This window comes from Pristis pectinata, chromosome 2 (assembly GCF_009764475.1).
Source record: "Pristis pectinata isolate sPriPec2 chromosome 2, sPriPec2.1.pri, whole genome shotgun sequence".
In the NCBI taxonomy this organism is placed as follows: Eukaryota; Metazoa; Chordata; class Chondrichthyes; order Rhinopristiformes; family Pristidae; genus Pristis; species Pristis pectinata.
The window spans coordinates 52,859,121-52,871,615 of record NC_067406.1 but is presented as its reverse complement, the minus strand read 5'-3'; the positions used below and the strand labels follow the sequence as shown (position 1 = coordinate 52,871,615).

General features: G+C 39.2%; 1 protein-coding gene across 4 annotated transcripts in view; it reads left to right on the top strand.

Annotated features, from left to right (window-relative positions):
* Window positions 1-12,495, top strand: part of LOC127567551 (cAMP-specific 3',5'-cyclic phosphodiesterase 4D) — a 938,945-nt gene that overhangs the window by 81,140 nt on the left and 845,310 nt on the right. For 3 of the 4 annotated variants that reach the window (XM_052010574.1, XM_052010573.1, XM_052010583.1), the window contains exon 2: window positions 3,783-3,917. The exons of the other annotated variant lie outside the window; for it this stretch is intronic. In XM_052010574.1, coding sequence (XP_051866534.1) covers window positions 3,876-3,917 — 42 coding nt within the window. In that variant the 5' untranslated portion in view covers window positions 3,783-3,875. The remainder of the gene's footprint in view (window positions 1-3,782; window positions 3,918-12,495) is intronic. 4 annotated transcript variants of the gene reach the window in all.

The following is a 12,495-nucleotide window of genomic DNA, read 5'->3' as shown; positions in this document are numbered from 1 at the left end:
TTATTCCAAATTCCTCATCCTTTTATATACTGTTATCAAATCTCTCCTCAGCCTTCTCTGTTCCAGTGAAAAGTTCCAACCTCTCTAATCTATCTTGTAACTGTAGACCCTTACCCCAGGAACTTTCTCGTATATCTTTTCTGAACCCATTCTAATGGCTTCATATCCTTCCTATAACATGGCAACCAAAATTAAACAATAGTCCAGTTGAGGCTGAACCAATTATTTATAAAGGTTCAGCATAAGTTCCCTGCTTTTTAAACTTGAATTTCTAAGGATGAATCTCAGAATCGTGCATGCTTTATTTATTGCTTTCTCAATCTGCCCTGCCATCCATAACCCTGGTCCAGTATCCCTTTCAGAAACGTATCCTTTATTCTTCATTGTGTCTTCTCATTCCTACAAAAATACACCTCATTTCTCTGCATTAAACTTCTTCTGCCATTGCATCTGCCCTTTCTACCAGCCTGTATATCCCACTGTAATCTATCTATCACCAGCTCTGCAGTTCACAATACTGACAAGTTTTGCATTGCCCATAACTTTAGAAATTGTGTCTTGTCCCCCAAGACTAGATCATTGATTTTTTTTAAAAAAAAGGAATGTCCTTGGGGAGCACTGCTATTCTTCTTCCTCCGATCCAAAAAAAACACCATTTAACATGACCTCCTGTCGTTGTTACTCAGCCTACTTTGTATCCATGCTATAAATGCCCCTATATATAAGCAATTCAATTTGACTGATAAGCCTGTTGTGTGCACCTTATCAAAAGCCTTCTGGAAGTCAGTGTGCACGTTGACTGCATTATCCGCATCAAGTCTATCTGTTACCTTATCAAAAAATTCTGTTGTTTTTGAAAAACACTATTTGATCTTAATAAATTTGTGCTGCCTTAATTAATCCATTTCCCCCCCCAGGTGTCTCTCAAACCTGTCCAAGGTCAATGCTTCTAAAAGCTTTCTCACCAACGAGGTTAATCAGCTGGCCTGGAGTTGCTGGGCTTATCCTTCTTCCCTCTTTGAACATGGAGATAATATTTGCTATTCTCCAGTCTTCTAGTGCCATCCATGTATCCAAAGAGCTTGGGAAGGTGCCTAACAATTTCCTTCCATGCTTCCCTCAGAAACATAGGATGCATTCTGCCCTGTCCTGGATACTTACTTTTAGACACTTTATTACTTTTAGTTCAGCCAACTTTTCCAGCACCTTCACTCCATCAATTTTAACATATCCATTGTCTCAACTATCATCTACTTCCTTATTACTTTGCAGCTGTGTTCACCAGGAAAGAAGCTGCTTCCAAAGTATTCATTCAGTAGCTTAACAGTGACTTCAACATGGATGTTGAGGGCCCTACTCCTCTTTGTACAACCCTTTCACTATTTATATACCTCTAGAACTCATTTGGATTTTCATTTATCTTGACAAGTAATCTTTTGTCATGTACTCCTTTGTCTCATTTTATTCTTTACACATCCTCTTACTCTTTAATCAGCCTCGCTGGTATTTACAGCCCAGTATTTTTCATCTGCAGCTTTTTTTTTTGCTTTATCTTTCTCTGTACTTAGAGTCATACAGCATGGATACAGGCCCCTTTGGCCCAACAAGTCCATGCTGACCATGGTACTCACCCAGCCAGTCCCAATTTCCTGCCTTCGAAGTGCTTCTTAAATGATACTATTGTACCTGCCTTAACCACTTCCTCTGACAGTTTGTTCCCTATACCCACCACCCCCTGTGTGAATCAGGTCCCTTTTAAATCTTTCCCCTCTCACCCTAAATCTATGGCCCTTGTTTTGGACTCCCCTACCCTGGGGAATAGACTATTTCCATCCACCTTATCTATACCTCATAATTTTAAACATTTCTATAAGGTTGCCCCTCATTCTCTTATGTTCCAAGGAGTAAAGACCTAGCCTGGCCAACCTCTCCCAATAACTCAGGCCCTCTAGTCCTGACAACATCCTTGTAAATCTTTTCTGCACTCTTGCCAGTTTAACCACATCTTTCCTATAACAGGGTGACTAAAACTGTACACAGTACTCCGAGTGCAGCCTCACCAACAATTTGTACAACTGCAACATAATGTCCCATCTCCTATACTCAATGTCTTGAGCAATGAAGCCCAGTGTGTTAAATGCCTTTTTCACCACCCTGTCTACCTGTGATGCCACTTTCAATAAACTATGCACTTGTTTTCCAAGGTGCCTTTTGTTCCATTAGTACCCTACCATTCCAAGTATAAGTTCTATATTGGTTTAACTTTCCAAGATGCGTCACCTCACACTTATCTGTATTGAAATCTATTTTCCACTCCTTGGCCCAATTCCCTAAGTGATCAAGATTCCACTGTAAGCTACGATAACCTTCTTCACTATTAACAACACCTAATTTCGTGTCATCCACAAGCTTACTTATCAAGCCTTGTGCATTTGCATCCAAATCATTTACATAAATAATGAATAACAAGGGTCTCAACACTGACCCCTGCAACACACCGTTAGTCACTGGCCTCCATTCCTAGAAACAACCTTCATTCACCACCCGCTGCTTCCTACCCCTGAGCCAGTTTTGAATTCACCTAACTAGCTCTCCCTGGATTCCATGGGACCTAACGTTGCAGACCAGCCTACCACACATTAAGTTGTTGAAGGTCTTGCTAAAGTCCAAATAGACAACATCCACTGCCCCACCCTTACTTACCTTTTTGGTTAATCTTCATAAAACTAAAAGGTTCATCGAGCACTACTTTCCATGCACAAAGCTATGCTGACTCCTCCAAATCAGACTCTGTCTATCCAAATGCTGGTAGATCCTGTCCCTACCTTCCACAGAAACCATTCCAGTTCCTCAGGAATCTAAAGTCTTCCTTCCTACACCATCTCCAGCCACAGATTCATCTGTTCTATCTTCTATTTCTGCACATGGTGGCATAGGTCAATGGGAATAATCTGGAAATTTGATGTCCTGCTTTTTAATTTCTTTCCTAGTTCTCAGAACTCTGCCTGCAGGACCTCGTCACTCTACCTGTGTCTTTTATACCAATTAAAACCATGGACTCTGATTATTAACTATCCCCCTTCAAGCTGTTCTGCAATTGCCCAGTAACATCCTTGACTGTGGTACTAGAGAGGCAACGTATAATCCTATTAGTCATGCCTATGACCACAGAAATGATTGTCTGTCCCCCTAACTATTGAATCTCCTGTCACTATTGCTCTCTCATTTTCCTTCTTCCCCTGGCAAAGAAAATCAATCAATAGATACTAGGGAATGGAGAGGTAGGGTTTTTAAGTATTTTCCTCATTTTTATCTGCAAACATTTGTGATTTTGTAAAGCTCTGAAGGATTTAAAATATATAACATCATTAGAAAGCTGTGCTTGCAGCATTTATTTTCAAATTTTGATTCTTTTGATTCAATAGCAGTATTGATTAAAGAAATATGAGATGGTTGATTGTATTTAAAAGAATAATTGACCAAAGAGTTTCTTGTGGAGATCCCCAGCATATTAACATTTTCTCTGTGTTCCCTGCAGAGTTACTTCATCAGCAGCGTTTATGATTTACCCATCATAAATGTTAAGGACAATTAGTTTCACAAGTCATAAGTATTCACCAGCTTTATAATCTTTGGTGCCAAAATGTTTTATTCAGACTATAATGATGAATACCATCCATTAAATCTTTTTATTTGATATCTTGGTTTGAATTTAATCATTCTGCTCATCTGACTTATGTTATTTTCTATTAAGTATTTTTCTAAAATAATTTTATTTTCAGCCAAGGATCTTAGTGGACTTTAATTTGTGACTGTGACACCTTGGAAGTCAGCAGAAGGCTGAAAAAAAACCCCAGAACAACTGAGATTTCATCATGAAAAAAACTTACAACATTGTAGCTGCCAACAGTGAGAGTGTAAGTGAGACACATTTATTTTCTAGTGTTGTTCAGTCAGAATCTAAACGACGCAAAATGAAAAACAATAAATTTTAATTAAATATTAAAACACAAATTAAGAAAATGGCTTCACAAAGAATATTAGAAAACAATAGATGTCATAGTTTAGGAAGTGGGAATAGCTCAAAAATGATTCAATTTAAGAAAAGAATGAAATGGATTTTATGTGCACAACACCCACAAATGTTATCTTCTACACAGGATTGGTAATCGTATTTGTGTACAGTTATTCTGTTCTTTGTCAAATGTTTTGTCTATGGTTGCAGGGAGCATTATTTCCCCAACTCTATGTAATCACAAATACAAAACTAGTAATTCTGATTTATGTGTCCTTTGTATTATTCATTGGCTACCTTAATCCAGTTAATTCTTGGAATGTTCAGTCTTAGTCAGACATGACCACCATGAGCTGTTGAGGTCCAATTGCTTTGATGTATTAATGTATTACTGCATTTGCTAAACATTATAGATATGCTTTGTATCAATATAGTAATGGATGTATGGAAATTGTTGCTAAAACAGGGCATGCACGGTAGTGTAGCAATTAGTGCAACGCCATTACTGCGCCAGTGACCTGGGGTCCATTCCGGCTGCTGTCTGCAAGGAGTTTGTACCTTCTCCCCGTATCTGCATGGGTTTCCTCTGGGTTCTCCGGTTTCCTCCCACGTTCCAAAGACGTATGGGTTAGGAAGTTGCGGGCATGCTATGTTGGCGCTGGAAGCATGGCGACACTTGCGGGCTGCCCCCAGAACACTATGCAAAAGCTGCATTTCACTGTGTGTTTTGATGTATATGTGACTAATAAAGATATTTTATCTTATCTTAAATAAAGCGAATAGGGAAGGTAAGAAGCACTTGGTCTGAGCTGATATGATTGCAAGAAGTCTGCCAAGCAAGTTGTGTGACCTGAAAGGTCTTGCTGGGGCTGATTGATGAAAAACAATTGGAATGGTGGCAAGATGGAATGATTCCAATCAGTGAAATAAATAACTAGAAGGATACAAATGTTTAGAATAAATAGTTTTATCAGGAAAGAAGAAACTGATGGGGGAGAAGAAATTAACTCCAGCACTGAGCACAAATAAGGAAAGATATAAAATTGGACAGGAGAAAACCAAAGTGGTATTGGGAGAATCATTATATGGTTATGTAAGTAAACTACCTCTGGGGTTTTGGGGACTTCTAGGCCAGGGTGTAAACCATAATCAAGAACTGTGGGCTGAAATTCAGATGTCATCTGCTAAGGGACTAAGTGTTTTGGATGGAGAATTCAATGTATGTGAAATTGACTGGATGATAATATCTCTACTGGTTAGACAGGGAATAGATTCTGAGAGTTATTGAACCACTACTTTATGAATGAATTTGTAAAAGAGCCAACAGGATGAGGAAACATCCTGGGTTTGATCGAATAACAGGAATGATTAAAATACCAAGTTGTAGATGAGTTTTGGTTTTAAATACGTGATCATGATGTGATCATTTTTGATATCAGAGTTGAGAGGTTATGAAAATTCAATCAGAACTATGCAGTTAAGTGGATGAGAAATATTTTTTTCAGTGGGAATAGGTTTAACTATAGTTAGGAGTTCCTCTAAAGAGGTTATACTGAATTCACTGGACTAAAGTGTACCTACCTAAAGCAAATATTTTAAACCTAAAGATACTTACTTCTGCTTGAAGCAACTTAGAAAGGAAAAATCAAAGCCGTGAAGAGAAATGACACAGAATTAAAATGGTTTCTAAACCGAAAGCCATTCCTGGAGCGTAAAAATGTAATCAGAATGGCAATTAAAAGTTTTAAATAGAATATAACAAGAGAAGTATTTAAAGATTTCTGTGTTAAGAGAAGCAGCAAGACTGGAGATGGAGTGATACTGGGTGAGGGTATGATACGCAAATGAGTAAATCTGACAAAGGAATTCAAAGATGTTCTGGAGGTAAGGTATTACAGAATTCACTTGGTAACCAACATCAGTGGGCATAAAGCAAAGGGAAATAAAGAGTAAGGACAGATAAGTTACAGTAAAGTGTCCATAGGAAAATAGAAGGAGAAATTGGAGAAAATAATGGCATACCAGACAGGAAGTTGCCTGGGGACTGAAGAAAAGCAGATATTGTGGGCCGAAAGACCTGTTCCTGTGTTGTACTGTTCTATGTTCTAAATGTTTATCAGATGTTATAAATGCCAAGAAAGGAGTGTATAACATCCAATGTGGTTAAATTTATCAAAGCCATTGTTAAAGATTGGGTATCAGGGCATCTAAATGGAATTATAACATCCAATATCTGTTCAGCAGGGGAGATCTTGCCAATCTTTGAGTGTGACAAATAACCCGCCAATAATAAGTTGGTTGAGGACAAAATGGAATAAATATACCATGGAAAGATGGTGAGCGTTAAATGAATAATAGATCTGAAGGAAGGAGCTGGAAATAAATAAGCAGTTAGGAGAGGGACACGAGATAAATAATGGAGTGGTAAAACAAGGATTAAAATAATTTGAGCTGGAAGAGGGATGTGAAATAAATAAATCAATAAGCAGAGGAAACAGAAAATAAATAAATGATGTAGCTTGAAGAGGTACTGGAGTAGATTTTCTTCTGGCCTAGAGTGAGGTCATTCAAAAATGATGGGCTTTCTAAAGGCCAGAGATGAGCAGTAATCATTAATCCCTTCCTCTTCTCATTCTGTGAATTGTGCTGGAGGGTGCAGCAATATAAATTAGATGCAAATATATGCCAAATGATTCTGCAACCAGTTACTAAAAATGTTGGGTATAGATCAAGGGCAAGCAGCCTCAAAAAATTAGGCATGATCTGTTATTTTAGCATTTTTTGTCTTAAAAGAGCAGAGTGGTATAAACAAGGCATTTTCCATTAAAAATATTTTGTTGCTCTGACCATTGGCAAATGCTACATATTTTAAAATCCAGTTCAATGCAGCCTTTGCTCTCAGGGGAGTTCTCCTCAGTTTCCTGGTCACTATCTACTCCAGCTTTTTTTGTTCAAGGAATCTGGATGTCGCTGGCAATGTTGATATTTACTATCCATCTCTAATTACTTCAGAAATGAGGATTCACTTAAGATTTAACCAAATATTGGACCGGAGTCACAGATTTATTTCTTTGAAGGACATCAGTGAATAAGGTGGGTTTCAACAACAATCCAGTAGTTTCATCTTTACCATTTCACTGCCTAACTTTTCTTAAATATCAGATTTATTTAATGGCTTAAATTTAAATTCCCCAGTTACCATGGTGGGATTTGAACTTGTGTCTCTGGATCAATAGTCCAGAACTCTAGCACCAAGTTAAACAAATGGGCTGGGATGTACTGATCTTCAATCAGTAGGTCCACAGGGAAGCATTGGCTTATTGAAATGCATGGGACAATTCATTCCTGATCTCTGCATCTATGCATTGCAATGTGGATGTCAGGAATGAGTTGTATCAGGCGAATTTGAGCTCCCACACTCGTGCTGAAATTGGCATAAAACCCTGGAGTGGAGCACAAATATACTGAGATGAAAGCCCACATAAACCTCATGTCCAGTCTCTCAGCTTTTTGGGTGGATTGCTGGCACATATAGTGCAACAACTTTCATTTGAATGGGACTGCCGACCTTGGTTGTAAGGATGTTTTGTTTTACTTTACTTAATATTTATACATATAATTTTTGAAAATTTTGCTTTAATTAGTAAATCTATTTGAATATTTTTAAAATGTCTTTGTTGATCAAAGATGTTTAAAAATTGTTCAAAGGTCTTTGACAGCAGAGGGCTGTAAAAGGTCATTAGGCTGATCACCAAGTGGAGTCTTAGGATTGTCACGTGAAGCCAGGTCATAGTTTGTGGCTTGTTCCAACCGATGGGACACCATAGTGGCAAGTCCTCAAAGACTATTCAACCTGCAGAACAGGGAGCTATCAGAATAGTGAGGAGGGATGTGGGTGAGTGCTAGTGATGGGCACAATTGGGTCCATATCTAGTCATTATTAGACGTCTTGGCAGGTTCTGGACCTTGGTGTTTGTAAGGTGACTGCTCCATGTCATACATTACAACAATTATTGGAAAAAAAAAATCCTTAATTGACTTTACTATGATTTGGACAACTCTGAGATGATGTAAAGAGCTTCAGGGATATATTGTTTCTTTTATTAAGCACATTAATAATCATTTCCTTTGTTCTTTTAGATTTAGAATACATCAGTATCAAATAATTTTCACTAAGACTGCTTCATTGAAATGAGCAAGTAGATATATATCCACTATGTATTTCTATTGCACTTTCCTTTTATCCACTTCTTCCAAGGTTGACCTGAAGACATCTGATCTCCTGAGGGTGATCCTATCATCCTGTGTCAGTCTGGAAAAACAGCAGCAGCATGTTGATTAGAAAGTTGATTAGAACAAATATGGAGCACAGAGATGTGCACGCTTGAATATCTGCCGTAGCATTGATAGATTTAAATAATTTCAGCTACTTAATAGCATTTGATGAAACAAAGATATCCCGATAATGACTGAAAATCATAAATTTCAGGCTCTCTCAAACAATACCAACCTGTTTAATGTTGGAGCTTCCTGTAGTTATTCAAAATTCACGACATTTCCTCCTCCTCCATTCACTGCACCCAATATATCTGAGCACAGAGGCCATGGTGCTGGAAGAGTTTTCTCACATAATTTACATCTGGAAATGTCAAGAGAGCAAAACTAGTCCTATGGAATAAATATATGGAGATAGAAGCATGAATACTAAAGGAAAATGGGCATTAATTATGTCAATTATAGAACAAGAAAGATGCATATGTAACAAGTAACTAAAGGAGTTTGAAGACAGTAACATTAATAAATAAAATTTGGGCATGATATAAAGAAATAACATTAGATGTCCACTAGAGAATATATTTTATATTAACACTGCACATCATGGCTCAGTGCAGTTGGAGAATGTGACAGTGTTTGCTTTATTTTATTATATATAAACTGCTGCTTGGTGATCAGAAGTGATGGGAAGGATATTAAATAATATCAGTGTTGGTTTTATTTGATTATTTCAGTTACTATTTTAAGGAAAGATATTTGATTATATTTAATTTGATCAGAAATTTTGAGCTCAACTGGTATTTGTGAGAAACCAGAGCACTCTTATTTTATCATGAGTAATGGGAAACAGCAGATCGGTCTCAATAGGAGTGGATTGACAGGCAGGGACAAACACAGGGAAAGAAACTGGGTCTAGTAGCCAGACCTTTGTACATGGCTGAAAATGAGGCAGGCAGCAGCCACAGTGCCTGACCACTCTTGGCCACGGATGGTCAAAGAAGGGCACAGAAGTGGCAGAGAATGTGGTAGCATAAAAAGGGGAAGAAAATCAAGTTCAACATGTTGAAAGAAAAATTCCTGCCTGGTCTGGAAGATCATGAGAAGTACTTAGAAACTGTGTACGAAACAAGACAGGAATAATGCTGGGAATGAGACTAAGGCCTATAATTACGTTATGATGTGTGCCAGTCAGCATAGCATAATTAACGCAGAAATGTGACCACTGGGGAAAGTTAGCATGGAAGTGTGATCAGAAACCATAGCAATCATAAGGTAGTCAGCTAACACATGGAGGTCCACAATTTTATTATATTTTAATGGGTAAAACAAACATTTGGTAAAGTGGAGTTGTGTGAAACAGATACATTAGGGGTACATGGATTTAGTGAGCGATGGTTTGGTGAATTGGTGGTGACTTGTGTGTGGAACTGGTGCATTGGGGGATGTGGACAGTGAGGTAGGGGTGTGGCATTAGTAAGGTATGGGTGTTTGGAATTCAGAAGGGGAGCGTGAAATTAGTGTGGTTGTGCGTGTGGAACTAATGAGGTGGGGTTGAATGGAATTGGCGAGGTGTGGGTGTGTGCATTTAGTGAGGTCAGGGGTGTGAATTGGTGAGGTGGGGCATTTATGGAGTGGCTGTACTGGAGTGCGTAGATTCAGGAGGTAGATGAACGTGAATTGGTGAAGCGTCATATGGAATTGGTGAGGTGCTGGTGTCAGGAAGTGGTACAGTGGGGCTATGTGGATTGTTCATTTACTGCTATATGAACTGGTACTGAGCTTTTGATTTTTACAAAAAAGCCTTCTTTGTTTCAGAAGTTTTCCCAATAGAATACTAAGGCTGCTAATCCCAAAATGATATGATTAGACAAATCATTTCACAACCAATGACAATGCAGCTTAGCAACTCTCAGCTTGATAAGACGCTGTAAAAATCAGTTGCTTAGTGGTTTGCTCACTGTTCGGTGAAGAGTTTCACAACTTGCTTAGGTTTCCATGTGTGTGGGAGTTGTATGTTTGTGATTTTATGCTGGATACTGAAGTGTGAACATTGTAGCTGATGGTTCTTTCTTAACCTCTTGTTGTTGTTCTCAGTAATTCAACCATTGCAGTTGCAAGAACAGTACTGAAGAATGCATTCATGAACCTGCCATTCATTGTACTGGGTGTGGAGGATGGTGAGGAATTTTTGGAGATAAAGGAAAGGCAGATGAGCTAGCTTCATGGTTTGACCACCAAGATGTGGCCAGAAATCACATGCTTCTGATGGAGCACAGCTACTTGACTATTATGGAAAAGATCTGTGTTTACTATCCTTGATTCAGTGGTGAGAAGGCAACTGGGTTATGCTCAGATTTGGGGGCACACTACTCCCTTGGAGGTCACCATCACCATGAACTTTAACACCTTTCACTTGAGTCTTCAGCTAGTTCAAGACATTGTGCATAATATTGGTGAACAAAGTAAAGTTAAATTAGACACTGCCTGCAGGAACAAGAACGTGCAAGTAAATGAACACCAATGGATGAATCAGCACTTCTACTCCAAATAGCTTTTGCCGGATTTGCAGCACACATTGTTGACACCCATGTCCATCTCCAACGACGAGTTTGCATAGATTCCAACGTGTTCCATTCCATCACTGCTGTACAATTAATGTCAAGTTGTTGGGCATCAGCAACACTTCTTCATCCCCGGCTACAGGAATGCTGCTGAGGACTAGAGAACTTGTTGTGTTGTAGCTTTGTTTGGAAAGGAAGCAACAGAAAGAAAACAAGTAATTGCAGTTAGTTTAATTTCAGTGTGAGCAAATTATTGGAATCAATTCTGAAGGACAGTAAAACCTTCATTTAGAAGGAGCCAGATTAATCAGGGACAGTTAGCAATTGTTAAGAGACAGCCATGTCTAAGTACCTTGATTTTATTTTTTGATGGGGTTGACAAGGGTTGGAGGGGATGGTGTGTTGGTTGTAAAAGGAAGAAGGTACCTGGATCTAAGGGATTTTGACAATTGGATCCAAAATTGACTGAGAGGCATTAAGCAGAGGGTATTGTTGGACAAGTGTTTTTATGGCAAGGAGGCTATTATCAGTGGGGTTCCGCAAGACTTGGTTCTTTGCTTTGTGCATTAATGATTTAGAAATAAATGCACAAGAAAGGAGTTTGCAGATGATACAAAAATTGGCCATATGGTTGATAACGAACAAGATAACTTTTGTTATTAGGAACTTTAAGTGGTCTGGCCAGTTGGGCAGATCAGTAGAAAGTGGGATTTAATCCAGAGAAGAATGAGACAGTGTACTTGGGGAGGTCCAATAAAAATAGAAACATAGAAAAACCTACAGCACAATTCAGGCCCTTCGGCCCCCAAAGCTGTGCCAAACATGTCCCTACCCTAGAAATTTCTAGGCTTACCCATTATTTTTCTCATCTTCATGTACCTATCCAACAGTCTCTTAAAAGACCCTATCGTATCGGCTTCCACCACCATTGCCGGCAGCCCATTCCACACACTCACCACTCTGAGTAAAAAAAACTTACCCCTGACATCTCCTCCATACCTACTCCCCAGCACCTTGAACCTATGTCCTCTTGTGGCCACCATTTCAGCCTTGGGGAAAAGCCTCTGACTATCCACCCGATCAATACCTCTATCAGATCCCCCCTCATCCTCCGTTGCTCCAAGGAGAAAAGGCCGAGTTCCCTCAACCTGCTTTCATAAGGCATGTTCCGCATTCCAGGCAGCATCCTTGTAAATCTCCTCTGCATCCTTTCTATGGCTTGCACATCCTTCCTGTAGTGAGGCGAGCAGAACTGAGCACATTACTCCAAGTGGGGTCTGACCAGGGTCCTATATGGCTGCAACAATACCTCTCAGCTCCTAAATTCAATCCCATGATTGATGAAGGACAGTACACCATATGCCGCCTTAACCACAGAGTCAACCTGCACAGCCGCTTTGAGCGTCCGATGGACTCGGACCCCAAGATCCCTCTGATCCTCCACACTGCCAAGAGTCCTACCATTAATACTATATTCTGCCATCATATTTGACCTACCAAATTGAACAACTTCACACTTATCTGGGTTGAACTCCATCTGCCACTTCTCAGCCCAGCTTTGCATCCTATCTATGTCCCGCTGTAACCTCTGACAGCCCTCTACTATCCACAACACATCCAACCTTTGTGTCATCCGCAAACTTA